The sequence below is a fragment of the Peromyscus maniculatus genome, chromosome 11 (assembly GCF_049852395.1).
Source record: "Peromyscus maniculatus bairdii isolate BWxNUB_F1_BW_parent chromosome 11, HU_Pman_BW_mat_3.1, whole genome shotgun sequence".
Classification (NCBI taxonomy): Eukaryota; Metazoa; Chordata; class Mammalia; order Rodentia; family Cricetidae; genus Peromyscus; species Peromyscus maniculatus.
The window spans coordinates 60893265-60913724 of NC_134862.1; the positions used below are offsets into that span (position 1 = coordinate 60893265).

General features: G+C 47.8%; 1 protein-coding gene across 3 annotated transcripts in view; it reads right to left on the bottom strand.

Annotated features, from left to right (window-relative positions):
* Window positions 1-14042: 14042 nt before the first annotated feature.
* Window positions 14043-20460, bottom strand: part of C11H1orf21 (chromosome 11 C1orf21 homolog) — a 202202-nt gene continuing 195784 nt past the window's right edge. For all 3 annotated transcript variants that reach the window (XM_076547612.1, XM_076547613.1, XM_042258305.2), the window contains exon 7: window positions 14043-16586. In XM_076547612.1, the coding sequence (XP_076403727.1) occupies window positions 16548-16586 (39 nt within the window). In that variant the 3' untranslated portion in view covers window positions 14043-16547. The remainder of the gene's footprint in view (window positions 16587-20460) is intronic.

Here is a 20460-nt window from a genome sequence, read left to right on the forward strand (position 1 = left end):
TATTGAGACAGTGTGTGTGTATTGAGACAGTGTATGTATTGAGACAATGTGTGTGTGTGTGTATTGAGACAGTGTGTGTGTGTATTGGAACTGTGTGTGTGTGTGTGTGTATGTGTGTGTGTGTGTGTGTATTGAGACAGTGTGTGTGTATTGAGACAGTGTATGTATTGAGACTGTGTGTGTGTGTGTATTGAGACAGTGTGTGTGTGTGTATTGGGACAGTGTGTGTGTGTGTGTGTGTGTGTGTGTATTGAGACGGTCTCATTTCGTAGTCCATGCTAGCTTGGAATTCTGTTATCTAGGCTGACCTTGAACGTATGGCAATCCTCCTGCTTCAGGACCCCAGTAGCGTGCTGGGGTAACAATTGTGAGCTCCCTAGCTTCAAGAGAGTAAATGTAACATCTGTCCCTTGTAGGTATCAATTGTCACTAATTATAAATAAAAGGGTCTGAGTTTATGAGTTCCTCCGAGCCAAGCTGGTCTTGAAGATTCACTTTTCAGTTAGATTTATTAAGGTATAATTAAATAACACAAAATTCACCTCTTAAAATGCTTGGTATACCATTATTCTAAGAAATGGCTTTGCATCCCTTTGCAATTCCCTCACCCCAGATTCCCTGTACCACTGATCTGTTTTCTGTCATAGAAGGGGAATTGGTGACTGGCACCCTTCACTTAGCCAAATGCTGTGGGTGTTCTTTTTTATTGCCTCTATGGGTAGCCACCCCACCCCCACTTGTCACTTTTGTTACATTCTATGGATCTATCATGATTGTTAAGCCATTTGTCAGTTCATGGACCTTTGAGTAGGGTATACCTTTTGGAGATCATGAGTAGAGTTGCCACGGATAGTAATACACAAGCCTTGGGTGGGTTGGTTTCTTTCTCTTGGATAACTTCTTGAGTGTGGGAGTTTTGGGTAACATGCTAAGTGGATGTCCCCAATTCTGAGGTTACAGACAATTGTGGCCACATCCAGATTTTATGTGGGTGCTGGGGTTCAAACTCAGGTCCTTCTGCTTGCTCAGCAAATGTTCCTACCCACTGACCCATCATCTCCCTAGCCCATGATTTTATTTTTGGAGACAGGGTTTTATGTAACCCTTGCTAGGTAGCTGAGGATGACTTCCGGGCTCCACCTTCTGTGTCGGGAGCCCAGGTGTGGAGCCACCACATCCAGCATCAGCACCACTTATTTAAAAGACAATCCAAGCTGGGTGTGGAAGCATTCACGTGTGATTTTAGCATTCCAGAGGCTGAGGCAGGAGAATCGTGAGTTAGAGGACAGCCCACCCACGCTAATAGTGAGTTTCCCCAATCACTTCAGAAACAATAGTTACTTTGTCTCAAAACAAAGAACAGAGGCAATGCTTTCCTGGAATTACCTCGACACCTTTGTTTGAAAGCAGTCGATCATGAATGGGTGGGCCTGTTTCTGGACGCTTATTCCTAATTACGGTAATCTTAGAAACAAGCTTTTGTTATTTCAGCCAAGCATTCAGGTCTTAAATAGACTGAACATTTAGGAACCCGCTGCGGCCAGTCTCTTGGGATCTCAGGATTCAGTGCAAGCATGTTTTCTGGTGATGGAATCACGGAGGCGGGCACTCCGGGCTCCAGGGGTTTCCATTTTGTTCTGAGGAGAAAGCTAATGTTTGCCCCCAGGTGAGCACACATCTGTGATGGGGAGGTAAAAAAAAAAAAAAAAAGCGAACCATTCCCACCCAGGCAAAGCAGCCTGAGGCTTTCTCCAACAGGTATCCTCCACTGTGCAAAGTCCACCGGGTTCAGAAGCATTCTAACGCACAGTGAAAGAACACTGTAGACCCCTGGACCAGAGTGTCTTCTGGGAAGAGGCTGAGGGGTGGAGAGAAAGCCAGGATAAAGGCACAATGTTCTGGAAGTTTCGCCACGGTTAGGGCAGGGTCCTCCAGCTGGACTAACCAGAGCTGAGGCCATGATTGCCACATGGCTAGCTCCCCTGGGGCTTCTCTCCAAAAGGCCAACCTTTCAGCCACAGAGCCTTCGCCTGTTCTTAGGCTTGGATTGTTAGCAGCCTCTAAACAGACCATTCATTTTCTTTTTCCTTCTAGCACAGAAGGGTCTCACAACTCCAAATACCACCAGGGACTCGAGTGTTTCAAGTCAAAACATTTCCCAGACCACAGCCCTCTGGTAAGAGGAAGGGCTTTGGAGGGAAAATCACCACCCGGCCGCCTGGAGACCAGACAGCACACAGGAGACAGACAGGGCCTCTTGCTCTTAAATGCTGGGGGGCCCGCCGCCATTGATGCATGAACGTTATCTTCCCAGTCAACCTCCGCCTTCCTTCCCTAGGCCTCAAGAAATAGATCTGTCTGCTAGGTGGGGGGAGTATTGACTGGCTGCTAATTGTCATGTGCTCTCAGATGCTGCCGGTCACAGCCCATGGAGCAGAAGGAACCGAGCACTGGTGAGCTTGGCAGAGATGGCCCTGTGGGGGAGTGGGTGCCATTCTTCAGTGTCCCTTAGTACAATGAAGCACCCAGCAAATACAAATTCACATGGGTTCCTTGGGCAGCAGGGATCATGCGTTGCTGGGAGCTGCCAGAGACCTTGGGCAGACAGGGAGGGCCCAGTGGATGACAGTGGCTTTGTTATGGGAGGAGTTCTCAGGAATGATCTGGGGAGAGCCATGCAGAATGCCCGAGATAGGAGATGATACTTGCAGGTCACCATTGTTAAGCTTCAAACCCGGGACAAATGGCCGAGGTGCCTTTTTAACACACCAAACTGGACCTGCCGCCAGGTCCTCCCAGCATCCCTCAGTCCCTGTTACAGGGTTTGGCTGGCATACTCTGTCCTCTACCCTGAACTCTCCAGCCCAGGGGCTGGGCTGCCCTCCCCCCAGAGGCTCTTCCCTATACAATCCAGACACTTCGGTTACCTGGCTCTTTTTGGACCTTTGGCCCCATGGTTGCTGCACCTGGTTCCCCTCTCTCCCCTCCCCCCTCTCCTCACATGGCCCAGCTCAGTCTGGTCGTGCTCACTCTGGACTCTGCCAGAGGTTCCTGCCTCTGGCTATGTTCTCCCACATAGCTACAGTAAACTTTCTCCTCCACCACACCTACGAGCAGTCCTGTCCTTTCCTTTCCTTTTTTTTTTTTTTTCATTCAGTTTCCCGAATTCATCTAGCACAGGGGCCTAAAAGGTTGAGAAGAGAGCAGTGGGTTAGGGAAGGCAGCGAGGGAGAAATCAAGGGAAGGAAGACTAGCAGACAGTAGCTGTTGTGAGAAGGGGCTGCTGGAGGGCCGAACAGGCCGGGGGATTGAAACTTGGTGGCACCATATCTACGCCTCAAGGCAGTGTGGCTCTGCCAGCAGAGGGTTGCTGGCGGGCTGCAGGATAGGAGAGACACATTTAAGACATCCGTGTCTGTGGAAGGATGGGCAGAGTATCCTGAAGAAGGGCGGATGTGGTGGTTCTGCATGGCTCTGGCAAAGACCGGAGCCCAAGGGATGCCAGTGGCGTGCCATCCTGAGGTGTGGGCATGAAGGGCGCTGGGAGCAGAAAGGTTCTAGGCCAAGCCTCTGAGTGGGACCGAGCATTTCCACCACTCACTGCTGTGTGACTCTGGACAAGTCTATCTCTTTGAGGCTTAGTTTAACTATTAAACGAAGGGTCAGTAGCCACTTCCAGGAGTTATTAGGTGGATTACATATGAGTGTCTGTTAGGAGGACCGGTCAGGGGATGGCTCTGCTGCTTGTGTGATGTGGACATGGCCAATGTTCAAGCTTCTGCTAAGGACATCACCCGGAGACCAGGTGTCGAGTGAGGACATTTCAGTCTTCGTCTCAGTCCTTACTCTGCATATTTACATTCTGGAGGTTCCTCAAGCTCTTCCCTTCCAGTTGAGCATGGGGGTGGGGAGAGGTATTTGAGGTGAGCCCTGTACCCCTTAGCAGTGCCCTCTGAAGGGTCTGAGACACCAGAACACCATTGTGTCAGCAGAGACACAAATGCCACCGTCCATCATTTCGAGGGTCAAGGAGGCCTTGGGAAGACTCGATTTAAAGCTTCGATAGTTTCTCGAGGCAAAGCCTGTGAGTAGAGGGTGGGAACTAAACAGACAAGGCCTTGTTAGTGACTTCAGGTCTACTCTTCATACAATGCAACTTGGGAAGAAGATTTCATGTTCCCGCTCCTCACATACTACCCAATCATGTCTTTACATCGCATTTGTGTTCCAGTCTGATCATGGGGCACTGGCATTCCTGTGGGCACAAGCCTGGGCTTATGGTTGGCAAGAAGCGCGTCCCTTGGAGTTTTGAGCTGACGTGCGACTCTGAGGGGTCAGCCAGCATCCATCCTGCACCCCCGTTTCCAGCGGCCCCTCACACCAGGAGGGGAAAGGTTGCTGTTTATTGGATCTTCTCTGTGCTCTTGTATCCAAGGCTCTCAGTTCTCACTAGGCTAGCAAGCTGCAGAACCCAGCATCCGACTCATGGCCAAATGCCCAGCATACCAGTGACCAGCGCTCTGCAAACATCGGGAGCAAGTGCTTGACATTCCAGCCACCAGCCTGGCTCTTCTGTTCTGGGTCATACACACATGGGCGGGCAATTCCCACACTTACCAGATGGGCTTCCTTTGCCAGGAACTCAACCATTGCAGCCACAGTATTAGTCATGACAGCCCCTTTCACTGAAAGGCACTGGGTCTGAAGGTCCTGCTTCTCTGTTCAGTTAGCTGAGGAGACCCGGCAGGGAGTCTGAGTGGCTTCTGCCCTCAGTCCCTTGAAACCCATGATCCTTCTTCACACGGAGGCTTTTCCGAGAGTGCAGATTGGCTTGCCCTGGTTTGCTGATAGTGGGGTGTAAAGAGTCCATCTTTCTGGGTTCTGAGCTCTAGCCTCCCAGGTAGGCTTGTTGGGACGTAGCAGGGCTAGCTGGGTCAATGCAGGGATGGAGCAGGCTTAGGCTATATTGCATGAAGTTGGCTAGTAGAGTGCTACCCTGTACAGCGGTTGCCCGGAGAGGCAACAGGCTGTCATTGGATAGTCATAAAAACCCTTTCTTTACCATGGCGTGAACAAAGGCATGCCTAGACACCAGGTGAGCCTGGAGGTCTGTCCTTGTGCTGAGCTCTTGGTCATGTGGGAATTGCCCCTTATCCACAGGAGAAACTCTTCGCTTGCTTCTCTAAGCACACTGGGTCATCTCCATCCAAGGCCTAGTCATCTCTGCTCTATCCCTGAGAGATGTTTCTGGGAAGAGCTGTTTCCCTATAGGGCCTTCCCAGCCCCTTGCGAGTGTACTCACCAGCCTGTACCCTGTTCTTCCCAAGATCCTCAGGGGTGGGCCTTTCTGGTTAGCTGTTTGCTAGTGTCCAGTCCAAGAGTGGGAGAGGTGTACACCTGGATCTCCTCCAATCCCTCACCTCATAGCTGTCTAGGAAGATACATGAAAATCCTAGGTAGAGTCCCATCCTCCCTCCCTGCAAGGACACTGATTGACACTGGTCTGGACATGGGTATTAAGGAACGTCTCCAGTTATCCTAATGTATGGCCGTGGTGGAGACCCGTCAGTGGGTACTGCTCATGGACCAATGACAAAGCTCTGCCAAAGTGATACCATATTTGCTTGTTTATTTATTTATTTATTTGATGTGTACGACAATGACCAATTCTCAACCCCTATCTACCGGGAGGAGAGCTCCTGGCAGCTATTTCCTCTCTGGTGTTTGGGAGCACTGAGTAACTCACTAAGACTTAAGGAATTCCTGCCTCCCTAGACTGGCTATTCCCCGTTCCCCAGCTGCTAAACTCTGTCCTCAATGTGTTCTCACCTACACGCCCTGGTCCCCCACAGTTGTCAGGCACCAATCCTGAATCTGTAGATCAGTTTTGGAGGAGTCAGATGGTATAACCAATATGCATATCCATCTGTCTACCATCTACGGCTCTGCCCAGCACCTCTGCATAGTTTTAAGCCCCCAAGTGACTCCTCTCATGCATTTGTGGTATTACTCACTGGATAGCTCATTCTACCTGACTATCCACATTGGCCAAAGTTCAGGGCCTCTTCCACCCTCAGGGCTTCTGCCATTGTGGAAAGCAGTCACGGGTAAGTCTGCCGTGTGTGAGGTTCCAGACAGCCTTTTAGCTGTGGGAGGAGAGGCCAGTAGATGAGATGTTTTAGGCCAAACTATCCACCAAATACCCATGACCAGATTAAAGTCTCATCCAAGGCAAAAGCAGCCCTGCACAGAATTTGATCTCAAAGCATCGGTCAAGGTTCAGTTCCTTCCCCAGGTCACAGGAGCTGTGAGACTTCAGGGGATCTGCCACCTCTATGGAGAAACTAGAGGAGAGGTTGTAGAAACATGGTGTGAAGCAGAGATCTGACCCGAGTGCTGTCTATGTTGCCTGGTGAGAAGGCAGGGCGGACTGGAGGCTGTTCATCCTGTACCTGTAACCATCAGGGAACCTGGGCAGGAAGTAGAATTACACAGACCTCTGCTTGAAGAGGGAGCGGAGTGGCCTTTGCGACGCTAAGTGGGTCTGTGCTGGAAGAAACAGGTTTGTTTCTGAAAGATCCAGCTGGGGCCCAGGATCACTCTGGGCTTGTGCTCTGGCTTTGACAGCTCATAACACTCAGCGGTGAATCTGAACTTCTAACTTTATGGCTTGGAGGAAAATGCCAGGGCCTGGTTATCAGTGCCTTTCTCCGCACAGCTTTCTCTCACCACCACGCCATCAGGAAATCACGAAGACACCTTATTTCTGTGAGCCAAAGGCTGAGGGCCAACTGATCAGACCAGTGCTTGTAGGAGGTGGATGGACAGTGGGTGCCATGGAGACTTCAAAGCCAGTCGGGTAGCGGCAGGGTTGAGCTGGGCATGTGGGGACTGTTTGGTACAGGGCTCGTTATTCATGCTGCCCCTTTGGCATGCCAGACTTTGGAGATGCACGTTCCTTAAGTCCTCCCCACACCGCCGCCCATCCTCGGGTGACTCCAGAGCTTAGCATATAGTGAACAAATAACATGTGCCAGCTAGCAGAATGAGCAGGACAAATAAGCAAGTCTTTGGGGGAACAGATGGTTTTTTGTGAGGCGGTTTTTAAGGGATCCCCTCCAGTCAAATGTATGAGGAAACTGTTGTTTTTCACTGCACTCAAAAAGGTTAAGTAAGGTCCAAGGTCTCACAGGTAAAACTGTGTGTGTGTGTGTGTGTGTGTGTGTGTGTGTGTGTGTGTGTGTGTGTGTGAGAGAGAGAGAGAGAGAGAGAGAGAGAGAGAGAGAGAGAGAGAGAGAGAGAGATAGGGAGTACATACCATACGAGATAAAGCTCAAGGTATCATTTTGTGTCATTTCCCATGTGTGCATTATCAGGTCTGTGGATTTATAAATTTTCTGAAGTGGATGGGAAAGACTGGAGACGGCCAGAGGAAGGGAGCTTCCGATGGGTATCTGATAAAATACGTGCCCTGTGGAAACAGAGGCTCGTGGAAGAAAGGAGACACCCTCACTAATGTGGAGCCAAGACGAGACAAAGGGAGGGGAAGGAGATCAACTTGGTCTCACATAGACATTTCTACCCCCTCCCACCCGGACCCAGGTAGGAAGAAAGGACAGAGCCAGGGCAACTGTTAAAAATTATTTAATAGAAACTCCAATGTCAAAATGTTAACAATAAACAAAAATACACATGTATAAATATGTATATATATAATTAGACCTGTATATTTTCTCAGACCTTTTTCAAAATGGAACAGTATCATCAGAACATCAAGATAGTCAAATCAAAAATAATATTCAAGCCACAGTCCACTGGTGCCATGGGGTTGGTACTGCCGAAGCACTCTGAGGGTTCAAGGAATTCCATTCAGGAGAGAGTTGGGGTTTTGACAATGTCCTTTTTGGGAGACACGGAAGGAAGGTGAAGAGCGCCCGACCCCGTACGGTGTACCTGTTCTTAGCACCGGTAGCCACGACTGTCTAGAGACAGCTCTTCCGTCGGGGCTCAGCTTTTTAAATCTATACTGTGTGGGTCTGCCTGCCTCAGATTCCCCAGACTCAAAGCTCTTGGGGGATTCCCTCGTGACTTCATCCTTCTACAGGCTGAGTGCCAAACAGTGGTTTGGGATGCCATCATGGTATACCGATTTGCACCAAAGCAGTGGCGTTCCAGGGCCCAACATACCAGGAGATCTCCATGGTCACACGTAAGAGTTCAGAGAGAAAAATAATACAACCCTTGTACTGTTTTATGTATCATTGCTTTTTCTTGTCTTGCATGTCTCTTACTATAAAGTAAATGGACATACACGTCAGTGGATTGATGTACAGGAGGGGGTACCTCACATGGTAGCCATGTGGGGAGGTAACAGGCCCTGACTGCCTCACAGGTCCATGTGTAGGCAGCATAACCCCTCTGTGTTCCCAGGCCCGCAAGCCGATTTCTTAGGTGCTCAGATGAACAAACTAGGCAGAGGTTGACTGCTCCGCCAGGAGCTTTCCCTTGAATCAAGGCCATGGTCCTAAAGAAACACTAATATCTATGGGAGGAGCCGTTATGCAGCCTGTGACACCTGGCATGGAGGCTGTTTGACCATCTCTTGGCAATGTGATGGAGAGGACTGGGAAATGACCCAGTGCAGAAAATGACCAGAGGGAGCCTTCATTTTCAAGGGGGTGGGTGAGAGGCCACGTGTTCCATTGGCTTCCAGCATCAGCATCAACACAGGCTAGAGGTAGGCTTGTGGGACACTACAGCGGGAACCACAAGACACAGAACTAGAAATCCTTGGGTGAGGAGCCAGAGGACCATCTGGGAAAAGAGTGGGCGTTTGAACAACAACAAGAAACCCTCCCCTTCCCTCTAGTCTAGAAGGTGGGTGTGGACGTCAGGCGTGTCTGGCTGCACCCAGGAGGGCTGGTGTAGGCAGCCTGAAGCTGCAAACCCCAAGAGTGGCAAGGGAGGGCTTCCTGGAACCCCCAAGCTGAGGCTCAGTGCCATGTGGCTAGAAAAACTGCCCTCGGCCCCAAAGCCCACCAGCCTCTCAGGGGAACTTTACCCCGTGAGTCTTGACTTGGTTTTCCAGCCATGCTGACTTATTGCTAATATGCTAATGCATCTAATGCTGCTGCTTCTGCCTACAACTTCATTTTTTTTTTGGTGAGGATAGAGATAGATAGATAGATAGATAGATAGATAGATAGATAGATAGATAGATAGATAGATAGATAGATAGAGCGCCCAATGCTGCAAACCCTGAACAGGTCCTTTGGAAACCTAGGGCACCGCAAACTGTTTTCACAGTCAGATTCTGCTTATCTGGGGCCTTCCAGGACTCACTCCAGGGGAGCTCCCCCCCCCCCCCCCCCCCCCCCCCGCAATGAAAGTCCTCGCAAGGTCCTCAGCCACTGTGTCGTTTTGTGGATATTCTGCATTTGCACACAATTTATCTGTACTTTATGATTTTAAAAAACAAAAAGCAAATCAAAACAACGTCCACCCAAGACCCCCAACTCCTCTGTCCTTGGCAAGACTCAGGTATGTTCTTGTGACCTAGGAGAGGCCTGGCTAACCCTGGGGAAGGCTATGCAAAAGGTTATACCTCTGGTTAGAACCACACACTAAATAGGGAAGCCCTCACCACTTCCTACATACTTATTTTAGGGTGCACTCTGATCTCTGGGTCTAGGCCAACCTAGTCCCAAGAGGTATATTTAGCCACCATGTCTCTAAAGACAGGTCAGGATGAACTAGCTCTGTCTCCCACGGATCTCTAAACCAGACCCAGCCCAAGCCAAAGCCCTTGAACGCCAACAGCTTTTAGAGAAGAAGAGAAGTTAGAGAAGGAGAAAGGATGGGTGGGCATAGACCCTTCCAGCCAGCAGCTGCGTGTTTCCGAAGAAGGCAATGCCCACTCTGATCACATCGAGCTCCTAGGGACGACACTGAGTGGAGAGTGCAGAGAAACTCCTTCATCTCCACGGAATCCGCAGCAAAGCCCCAGAGCCCGGTCTGCCACCCCGTTCTCCTCCTCTGCTCTTCTCCCTGCTCCTCCTACGCTCAACCCTTTCCCTGACGGAGGCCCCAGAGGGCCCTCTCCAGTCATGAGAATAAGTCCCATGCTGTCCTCTCAGCATGGATGACTCTTCTGGTACTTGCCCTCTGTGCCCAGACAAGTATGGATTTTGCCGTTACTATCTGTAAGCTTCTATGTCCAAATCTGGTTGGCTACCACCGCCGCCTGACCCCACAGTATCCTTGACTTCCCTAAGGGAGCCCTTCCAGATTGTTCCCCTTTCGTGGTAGGCTCCTGGAGGATGGCAACTGTGTCTGGTTCACCTCTGTATGGCTTGGCCATTGGCTCAGGGCCTGGAGCCTACCAGGTGTCCAAATCATCTGGTGAATGGACGCGTCCTTAGGACTGGGAAGGAGAGAGCGAAATACGCTACACCCAGGACACCCGGAAAGTGACTCTGACTCACACATGGCTAACAGACTGTCCCAGGGGAGTTGCTGCGATGTCACAGTCAAGGCCACATGGACGAATGGGAATGTGTGAACAATGCTAGGGCTGGACCTGGCATGTGTCTTCAGGTCCACTGTGGGCTGGGAAAGGACTAGAGTCAAAACACCCACCCGGAGGCCCAGAGGCGGCAGGCACAGACGGGCGCAGGGTGAGAAGACCGCGCACACACCTTGGTGCTCCCACTGGAGCTGACTCAACTTTATGCAAATGCAGTCACTAGGGTTTCCGGGTTTAAGCATCCTTATTAAGCATTCCCCCAGACATTATGGTTGTGATTACAGAAGGGTCCAACATAGCTTTTACCCCCTCCCCAGCCTGTCTATGATTAAACATTTACGTTTTGTTGATCCGTCTATCTTTGTGTATGTGTTAAAAGAATAGATCCAAATTTAAAACCCTAATAAGGCAACGGCCTGAGTCTACTCCAGGAAAACAGATAGCAATTTTTAACAAATTTACGTCTTTCTTTGGATGGAAAAATATGGCTTGGAATCTCCTGCAAAACTTCCTTTGCTCACTAGTCTGTCAGAGGAGAAGAGTCCCTGAAGGTCTGGACTGAAATGCCAGGCCAGGGGCTGCCTTTTTTTTTTTTTAAAACTCTTGGGTCTGAGCCAAGTGGCCCCAAGGTCTAATTTTCAACTCTGGAGAGCTGAAGGCAGGCCTGGCTAAGTTTCTGCTGTTCTTTTTACTTTAAATATTATTCAGTCAAATCTAAGGGCTTGGTCTAAAAATAACCCTTGGGAAGAGAAGATTCAGGGCAAAGAGACAATGTCATACAGGAGACTTCAGCCGAGTGGGACTTTCCTGACTTAAGGAATTTCTCTGGCTTCCAAGAGATAAGAGCCATTCCCACATCATCTAGACGGAATCTGAAAGCTGCTCGGGTCGGGGTCCTGGAGACCTATTTCACAAGGAACTTGGACAGGAAATTCTTTTGAATCTTACAAGGTGAGTTAATGAGGGTGGCTGTGGGACCCCTTGAGATAACACCTCACCAGTGGCTGTGGAGATGAGTCATCTTTTACCCCACACATTTTATGGAGCAAAAGGAGATGAACTCTGTAGAGTTCCTGAGCTGGCCTGACCTTGGACCAGAGCGGTTCTCTCTCGGTCACCATTGAGAGTCACACATATCAAGGTGTGGTGCTTAAACTAGCCTGGAAAATACAGACTCCTAGCCCAGCAATCAAAAAGAGAAACATCCAACTGTAGCCCATATAAGTCAGCGGCCCAGGCATTGTCTCTCCTCCTCAGAGTCTCTCAGATCTCTCTGCAAAGGTGAGGCTTCTAGCCTTCAAAAGGCAAACCTCTGAAGAGACAAGCCTATGAGACCCAGAGAAGAAACCACAGCATCTCAAACATGGTGTCGATTGCACCCTTTCTCAGAAGCTGAAGAGACATGTCTAAAACACCCCGTCGTCTTCTCCCTCGGTCACCAGTGGCCTCTTGGGTTTCTGTACAGCTTCTAGGATGAGGGAAAGCCAAGTAAAACTCCCCATGAGGAAAGCAAGCTGGCAAGGAGCCAAAGACAGACTCTAGAAGGTGGATGCCCCCAAAGGCTTTTTTTCACAGTGTTGCAAGGTGTGTAGTCATAATAGTAATAACACACTTGGGGGACATATTCCCTTCTTTCCACACGAGCATTTTCACTGGACAGACGGATTCAACATGTAAGACACACTACTCAGAACGTAGAGGGTAAAAGGGCCGTTTTGAAGACTACACGAGATAAAGACAGAATGTCAAGGGCAGCATCTGGCCCAGAGTGAGCAGAACTAAGGACTGTTAGCTCCCTTGCCTCCTCCCACTCAAGATGAAGTTAGATCTCAGATATGACATGGGATCTTCCGAAAACCATGGCATCACTAATGGGTCCCAGGGTCTGTCACAAGGGACAGATCTGCTCTCATAGATTTGTGATTGTTTTTTCCTGGAGACATAACAATAGGAAAGGTGACTGGAAATCCAAGGTGTCGTCCCCCATTAGAAGAATGCATCTGTTTGTCTGCAAAAGTGATTCGCAGACCTCATTCAAGGAATTCCAACTGTTCATCCCAGAGCAAGCTGTAGAGGGCTCACACAGCTTTGAGGAGGCACACGGGTGTCTGCCAATCCACCCATGACATCCTGAAGTCCACTTCCAGTCACCTTCCCATTATGCCTTTTAAACACATACTCCTTACCCACCGACCATACCTTACTTTTCTACTGGAGTTTTAAGCAACTTAACAAAGAGATCAACTTGTAAAGAGGTATAAAGAAATACAGCTCAGAGATAGCCTTCTGGTGGAAAAGTCAGGTCCCTTATCCCTTATTTTTGAGAGAAGGGAGAGGATTTCAGTATCAATTGTATGTTTTTTTTATAATGAAAATATCTGGATTTTAAAGTCTAGATTCTTTATATTTTCTTGGATTAAGAAGGTGGTATTTTCTCTTATTATAAAACAAACATGTTTAATCAAGTTTCTTCTCTTGGGACCAGTAGAGATGGAACAACTTTTAAATTCTCGCCCAGTGTCTAAACAGGACTTAGCACTATGTCAAACTGCACTGTAGGTGAATGAGGTAAAATTCAGAAGAGGTATAATCCGTTTTAGCAGGGTTACAGGACTACTCCTGCCGAAGGAGAAAAGGGTGGGGATGAGGCTGGGTGGCAGACAAAGTTATAACTCAATGCTGGAGGCCATCCACCTGGGATCAAGGTGTGGGGCTTACCACCCCCAGGCTGTCATCTCTGATACGGTCACTTGAGTGTTTGAGGACACCCAAGACACAGAGAGCCTTTATACCTGACAGTGGAGGAACAGGCAGGCACCGGGCGGGGGCTGGGAACCAAGGCTATTCCTGGGGACGTATTTCTTGAGTCATCCTAGGCACAGCAGACAGGCAGAGACCAGCCACTGTGTGGCTGCTTCTGGGGGCTGACCTACTTTTCTCGTCTCTGGACTTGGTACCTTCTTTGTCCCTAAATAGACCATAATGTCACTCTCTGCTCCCACTTAAGCCTGAGGCTAGGAGGCCTCATGGAGGTAAAAGCCTCTTTTGAGTTTGGCTGCCAGCAAGAAACACGTATTCAATTATGAGAGCGGCACTCTGTGATCCTGAACCTCTGCCAAGCCGAAGGAGGCTGCGCACACACTGCTGAACCTCTACAACCCTACCCATCTCCCAAGAGGACACGGGGCGTGTGTAACCCAGCTGCGGATTCACCAGCAGACACACTCCACCCACTGGCCACTAGACCAACTGCCTGAGCATACAGCCACACTAAAAGCTCTTCAAAATAGCCTCTGTCCATTCTTCAACCATTTTCTTCCTTCCCTTCTTCCCTCCTTCCAACTGCCAAGTTCTACAGACACGCTAACTGGCAAGACATACCAGCATATAGACGGGGTAATTCTTTTCTTTCTATGTCCTGAGACAAACTGCTTAATGGCCTGATGTGGGGGAGGGGTAGATACTTTTAATTTAGATCCTTCCAGAAGGCATAGAAAAAATAAAGTACAAACACAAATCACTTGACAATTTTATGATTCAAACCAACAAATGGAAAACAGACAGTTTTGAGTGTTGCTAACATAGTTAAGCATTTCATGCCAACCCACTCAGCCATGCCATTGCATGGACCTATTTCTAGAGGTACCAAATGTGTCTGAGATGAAATCACTTCTGTCCAGCAAGGAGGTATCCAGTGTGAAACAGGGGAGACAGAACCGTGAAACACTGCCGTTTCCTGGACAGCAGTTAGGGTTTTATTAATACTCAAAAGTCAGGTTCCCAAGAAACATGTGTAACATCCGAAATGCTAAACGTGACTGAGGAAAAGGACATGGGTGCTTCATCTTTGGGTAGAGGGTGGTGATTTTCTGGGAAGACACTGTCTTAGACACCAAGGAGAGGAGTCAAATGGAAGACATCAACATTTGCTTCATTCTCGCTTGACAGGAACAGGAGATTCCGGAAAAGGCCATCCACAGAACAGCGAACAACGTCTCCAGTGAACAAACTGAGGTGGGCTTTAGCAGCTCATTTACAGTTGAGGGAAACTATTTTCATCCTTTGGCCACAAACCATCATACAGGGGGAGGGAACCTAAAACCCTGGACTACTTGGCTCTCCCTGCATTTTTCTGCCTGAAGCTGGATAAAAAAGCCTTAGCTTTTGGCTGCAACTCTGGTTTATGTAACAACCACAGCTGCTCCCCAAAATAGCTGCTGCTGGCTGCAAGAATTATGGGATTTTGTTGCTTACGCTCAAGTCCGTTTTCCAGAGCACTCGACTGCATTTTCTTTCCCTCACGTCTGTGGCCTTGGGTCTGACAGGAGATGAAGAATCTTGCCATTTTGTGGACAGATTTGAAAATCAAGGCTCGTTTTGGCAAGAACCAATTTAGCTTTTCTATTTTATTCTACGGCAGACCATCTTTTGACAACTGGGGACATCTTAACTATGTCCTTTGTAACTATTCCACCTTCCAAAGGTGGAAGTGGGCTGACAGTGAGGCCCTTGAAACCCACAACCCTCAAAGAGAAAAACACAGCCTTCCTGCGTGTGTGCGTGTGCGTGTGCGTGTGCGTGTGTGTGTAGGACAAACCTAACCCTGGACTGCTGGCATGGCATTTAATAGGGTGCCCTTCCCTGAAAGTAACAAAGAGAACCCTCGTCAAAGCTATCAAACATGATAAAAAAATACAAAAGTTATTTTCTCCTTTCGATGGCTATTTACTTGTGACAACATTTGTTAAAAATATTACTTCTGTCTTTGAGAAGAGATCATTCTCTTCATAGAGTATGGAAAAATAAACTCTACTGAGCACGCAGTCAGCGCTCCCCACCACCAGGGGCTTTTGGCTTTCACAACTCCAAGTAACATCACCCGTGTCCATGTCCCGTTTTCCAATCGGCAGACACCTTTTACCCATACTACCGGTGCTGGAAACACAATGGAAGAGAGTGACGAGGCTCATGGAGCACTCTGAAGGGAGAATTAGAAAACAGCGTGCTTTAACACCTAACAAAACCAAAGGTCACGGTGCTTTCCAGCCCTCCTAAGAAGTCCCGGGTTGTCCTCTCATCACGGCCCTTCCAAACCATGGTCGATATCAAGAGAAGGGTGGGGAGCCATTTAGGCCAATCATCAGAGTCACTATGAGGAAACGTTTATCTTCCACACCTAGGATCATCTTAAAATGCTGAACTGGATGAATGGGAGAAGACAAGGATACATAAAAACAGTAAAATGTTTATTTCTTAGAAAAAAAAAAAAGGCGAGGAAGAGGGATTCAAAATGATTGTGGTCACACTTCCATCTGCATCTGAGCAAAGTCAACGCTACAAGCGTAATCCTGCACTAAGAGCCCTGGTAAGTGGAACCACCTACTGCTCGCTCGTCCGTCCGCCACTTCCAGGAGTCAGTTCACAACATGCTTTTAACCAACTGTGGCTCTTCTACACAGAGCAGAGAAACAAGGCTCACCACGGCCACCATCCCATCTCCAAAGACCCACATTACCAGTGAGAGGCAAGGCTCAGGCCATCTCTGGACCACGTGGAAGAGATGGATAAGGAGGAAAGAGGGAAGGAGAAGCTTGACTTCAAAGCAGAATCAGGCTAGAAGTGAAGTCTGTATCAGAGTTCGTCACTACCTCATCTTATAGAAAACAGGCTGGAGAGCATCGGAAAACCAATAGGATCTTTAAGGTGAACTGCAGAATTTTGCTGCATACTTGGACACAAGAGAAGTGAAAAGTTGCAACAAGTTTTAACTAGCAGCAACAAAGAAAGTTCCAGAACAGTTTTTTTTTTTTTTGTATTATGTGTGTGTATGTGTGTTTGTGTTTAGCAATATTCCTTTGCAGGTTCATTAAGAAACACTGTAATTTAATGGGGCATACGATATGGAACGGTCTTCGTTTGCTATGTGCTGTTCAGTGAAGAGAACCGACCTTTGCAAAGGTTTCAACTGGGGTGTAACCTATTTACACAGTAGTAGCTCCTGGTCTGAGAGGGAGAAGTGATGCTATGTGATGTCCTCTTCTTCAGAACAATAATCCCGACCCTGGGGAGAAAAAAGAAAAAGGACACATGAATAAAAAACTCCGGCCAGGGCCTGAACCAGTTACTGGTGATCCATTTCTTCCAGCTTAAGTCTGCTTTGTAAAGGAATCCAGTCTTCACCAGTGACCACCGGGTGCAGGTATGTGCTGGGTGATTTTTAAGTTCCACTTATCTCGAGGCATGATATTCCAAGCCTGTAATAAGCTCTTTTAACATGCTGGCAAGAATTTACGTCAACTTGTATTACAGGTGCGCACGAGATGTTGCTTACATGAAGAAGTTACGGAGATGAAGCGGCCAGGAGTCTTCTCTCTCATCAGGGAAATTCAACACTCACTTTCCGCTGTTCACATTGTACAGCTCCAGCCCCACACTTGGAACTTAAAATGTCAAGGAAGGAGGAAGTGTAATCAAGGGATGCCTGAGTTTTAACTCACTCGAAAATGGTTTAAAGGAAGAGCACACAAGGGTTTTATGAACATGTGTGACAGATTTGGGGCTGTGCCTGGTCCTCACGAATGACTTACAAGGACAAGAGGTTTTTGATGTGCCTGCCAGCAAGCAGGTTCTTGGCAGGCTTAAGGCCAGTAGGGAATGGCTGCTGTGGAGCATCCTCTCTCCACTATGGAGACACAGCTGGGACCAGGACTGGAGGCTCCTGTATCTGACCTGGCGGGGTTGTCTTGATCAAAGGACGTAGCTTTCCAAGGACAAGTCTCCACAAATAGCACAGGACAAAAGTACCTTCCTGTTTCATCACAATGTGGCGAAAGGTCAAGTTGGATTATTTTGTTCGCACCCTTTACGTACTTTTCCTTTCAAATACCAACTAGATGCTCTATATTTGGGGACAGACACTCCTTTAAAAACAGAAATGTTGGCTCTATAACATATAAAACTAAGAACCCCAAACGATGTGACTAAAAGTTGTGTACGCCAATGGACGCTCCTATAGCTTATCTTGCATAGACCAGCCAGTCATTTCTCCCACACTATTTTCCTGTGAACTGTTTCCCAGCACATGTATTTCAGTCAAGTTCCACTGACATTTTGTTGCTTCTTTGATTTTTGTTTAGTCTATCTCATTTTTGTAGTTGAGGTACGTGAAGTATTGGTAGAAAACAAGTCTTTGTTTACTGTGTATATTATATACTCCTTTGATTTCAGGCTGACTTTTTAATAAGTCGTATTGTAGTATATTAAAAAACCAGCATTTTTGGCTATTGAAGGTACTTTTCTAACTCCTCAGCCTACTGCTACTTCCAGCGTGTTCAGTACACTTAATTTCTTTCAAACAAATAAACCCAGAATTTTCTAAATAATTGGAATACATTCTTAAAAGCACCAATGCTTACATTTTTAATGTAACTCTTCCTGAAATATACACCATGCTTATATATTTCTTTGTTATACATCTGCATATTGGGAATATTTCCCATTTCCCCAATGCTCAAGTGTCACTATAATGAATTATTAAACACACGTCTGGATGCCAATCCTGGCTGTATTTTTTTTTTTTTTTAACTAATTTTGGTACTTTGCTCAAGTTACCTCTTTGAGTCTCAGTTTTCTTATTGATGAGATAAAAATAATCACAGTTATCTGGCATGGTTGTTCAAGATTGGTATTAACAGGGTCTAAATGGTGACTGAGAAGTTAATCTGTTCATGATGTGTACGCGCATCAAAAACAAAACAAGCAAGCAAACAAATACACACTGCTCTGCAATGATGCCTCGGGATCTGCACAAGCAGGGTTGGTCAGCCATTCCTTGCCAAACAGCCCCAGACCGCTTGGTCTGTCAGAGTGCGTCATTACATAGCCTGACTTAGTTTCTTCCATCATCAGATTGCAGGCCCTTGCAGAGTGGAAGTCCACTGTCCCCTGGGGTTTGATTCACTGGTGGCATAAAACCTCTCGAGGACAGAGAAAATGGGCAGCCAATGCTCCCAAGGAGAACACGCAAGTAGTCACTCCCACGACAGCCTTCCCTGTGACATGGCTCAGATTGACACCAACCCCAGCTCTGTCCCACACCAGGCAGGAGCCACACTCTCAGTCATCAGCTGGAGAGTTATAAAGGAGCCCCCCCCCCACCACACCCTCCCTGCCCCCCAAAGTTACTGAGTACTGGGAGTTTATTCTCCAGCATGGGAAACAGGACACACACAAATCTGGCAGCATGAGGCTACAATCATCAAGTGATGTTCTCCTCCGTGTGGCTTCAACTCGGGGAGGCTCAGACTGGATTTGCAGATGGATGCTGGGTCAACAGTTGGGCAGGATAGGTTGGGGTCAGAGTTTTCATGGAGATTTTATTAGCATAGAAAAGTGGACCTGGATATAATGGCAGGCTTTGGTTTCTTGGGCACAGCCACTTTCTCTATGCAATAGGGCTGTGATCAGGGCTATGTGCAGAAAAATACCTCATTCAGTCACACAGTCGATAGATGGTAGCTGTTGGCACCAAATTCTGTTGTCATCGTTATTATAAACATTGGGTTTGTTTAGGCTCCTGGCAGGGGCGAAAAGCCTCACTTGTGAATGAGGGCTGTGATCATAAGGTGAGATCTGACAGGAGCCAGAGAAGGTCCCCCCCTCCTCAGCAGTATGTCCCAGGCAGATCTGAACCCCAATCCTTATACAAGAATACAAATTCTATGGCAAAAACTAAAGTCCCTTCCCATCTTATGTCAAAGTAATGGCTCCCATCTAAGGTAGCTCAGGTGAGGTTGAGAGCGCCCCTCCACCATGAGGAAGTGATCACACACACACACACACACACACACACACACACACACACACACACACACGACACACATTAAAAACAAAACAGAAAACCTAAAGGACCATTTCAGGCCCTCCAGTTTTACTGCCAACACACAAAGGCCCTCTATCACACCCCCTGAGGGACAAAGCTGGATAAACTCTCTATCTAAGCCAGACCTTAAAACTTGCATTTCCCAAGAATTTGTTCCCCTAAATTTTTCTAATTATTATGAGAAGGAGGAAAAAAAACCCACATGAGTTGCTTTGCAGACATCATTTCATTTATTATTCATATCAACCCTGCAGGGTAGGAGTTGAGCCTCGTGGCGTGTGAGCAAATCTCGGAGAAGCCCAAGATCCCAGAGCTAATCTCTGCCTTTCGTGGGAGGCCGTAGTGACTTGATAAGAAAATTCCAATCCCAGTCAGTTTCATTTTCCTTATCACCTGACAGCGGCTCAGAGAACCAAATACTTTGGGAACAAAGACTTCTGAGACCAGAACATAACTGCAGCTAAGACATATCACATGGCACACAGTCTAAGTGACTCAGAGACCTGCTGGAAGGGTTCCATTCCCCAATATCCCACGAGAGTCTCCATTTGCACACTGGTCCTCCTGGGCAGGCCAGGGAACCAGCTTCTGCTAACAGGACTTCATGTCTCATTTAAATTGTTAAAGAACTTCTAAAAACAGAATCATCAAACTTTCAGCTGTCAGGGAGACAGGAAGTGGGATTGAACAGGCTGGGAGACACATAGTAAGTCTCTTGGCCAAAGCATGCCCCTCCACCCCTATAAAGGGACCCACAACGAGAGCCTCTGTGAAGACTCTATACAATTGCATGTTGGTCACGATTCCAGCCTTGCACAAAGGACCCACCCTTCCCAGGAGGCCTCAGCACATAACAAGAATGGGAACACCAAATGAAGCTGACGAGGAAGGATTATTTCAAAGAGTCATAGGGCTATTTTGGTATAGATTCAAATGACAGGAAAAGCTGGGTCTGGTGGCACAGACCTGTCATTTTTAGCCATTTAGGAGGCTGAGGCAGAAGGTTTCTAAGTTCAAAGCCAGCCTGGGCAACTTAACAAAACCCTGGACCCAA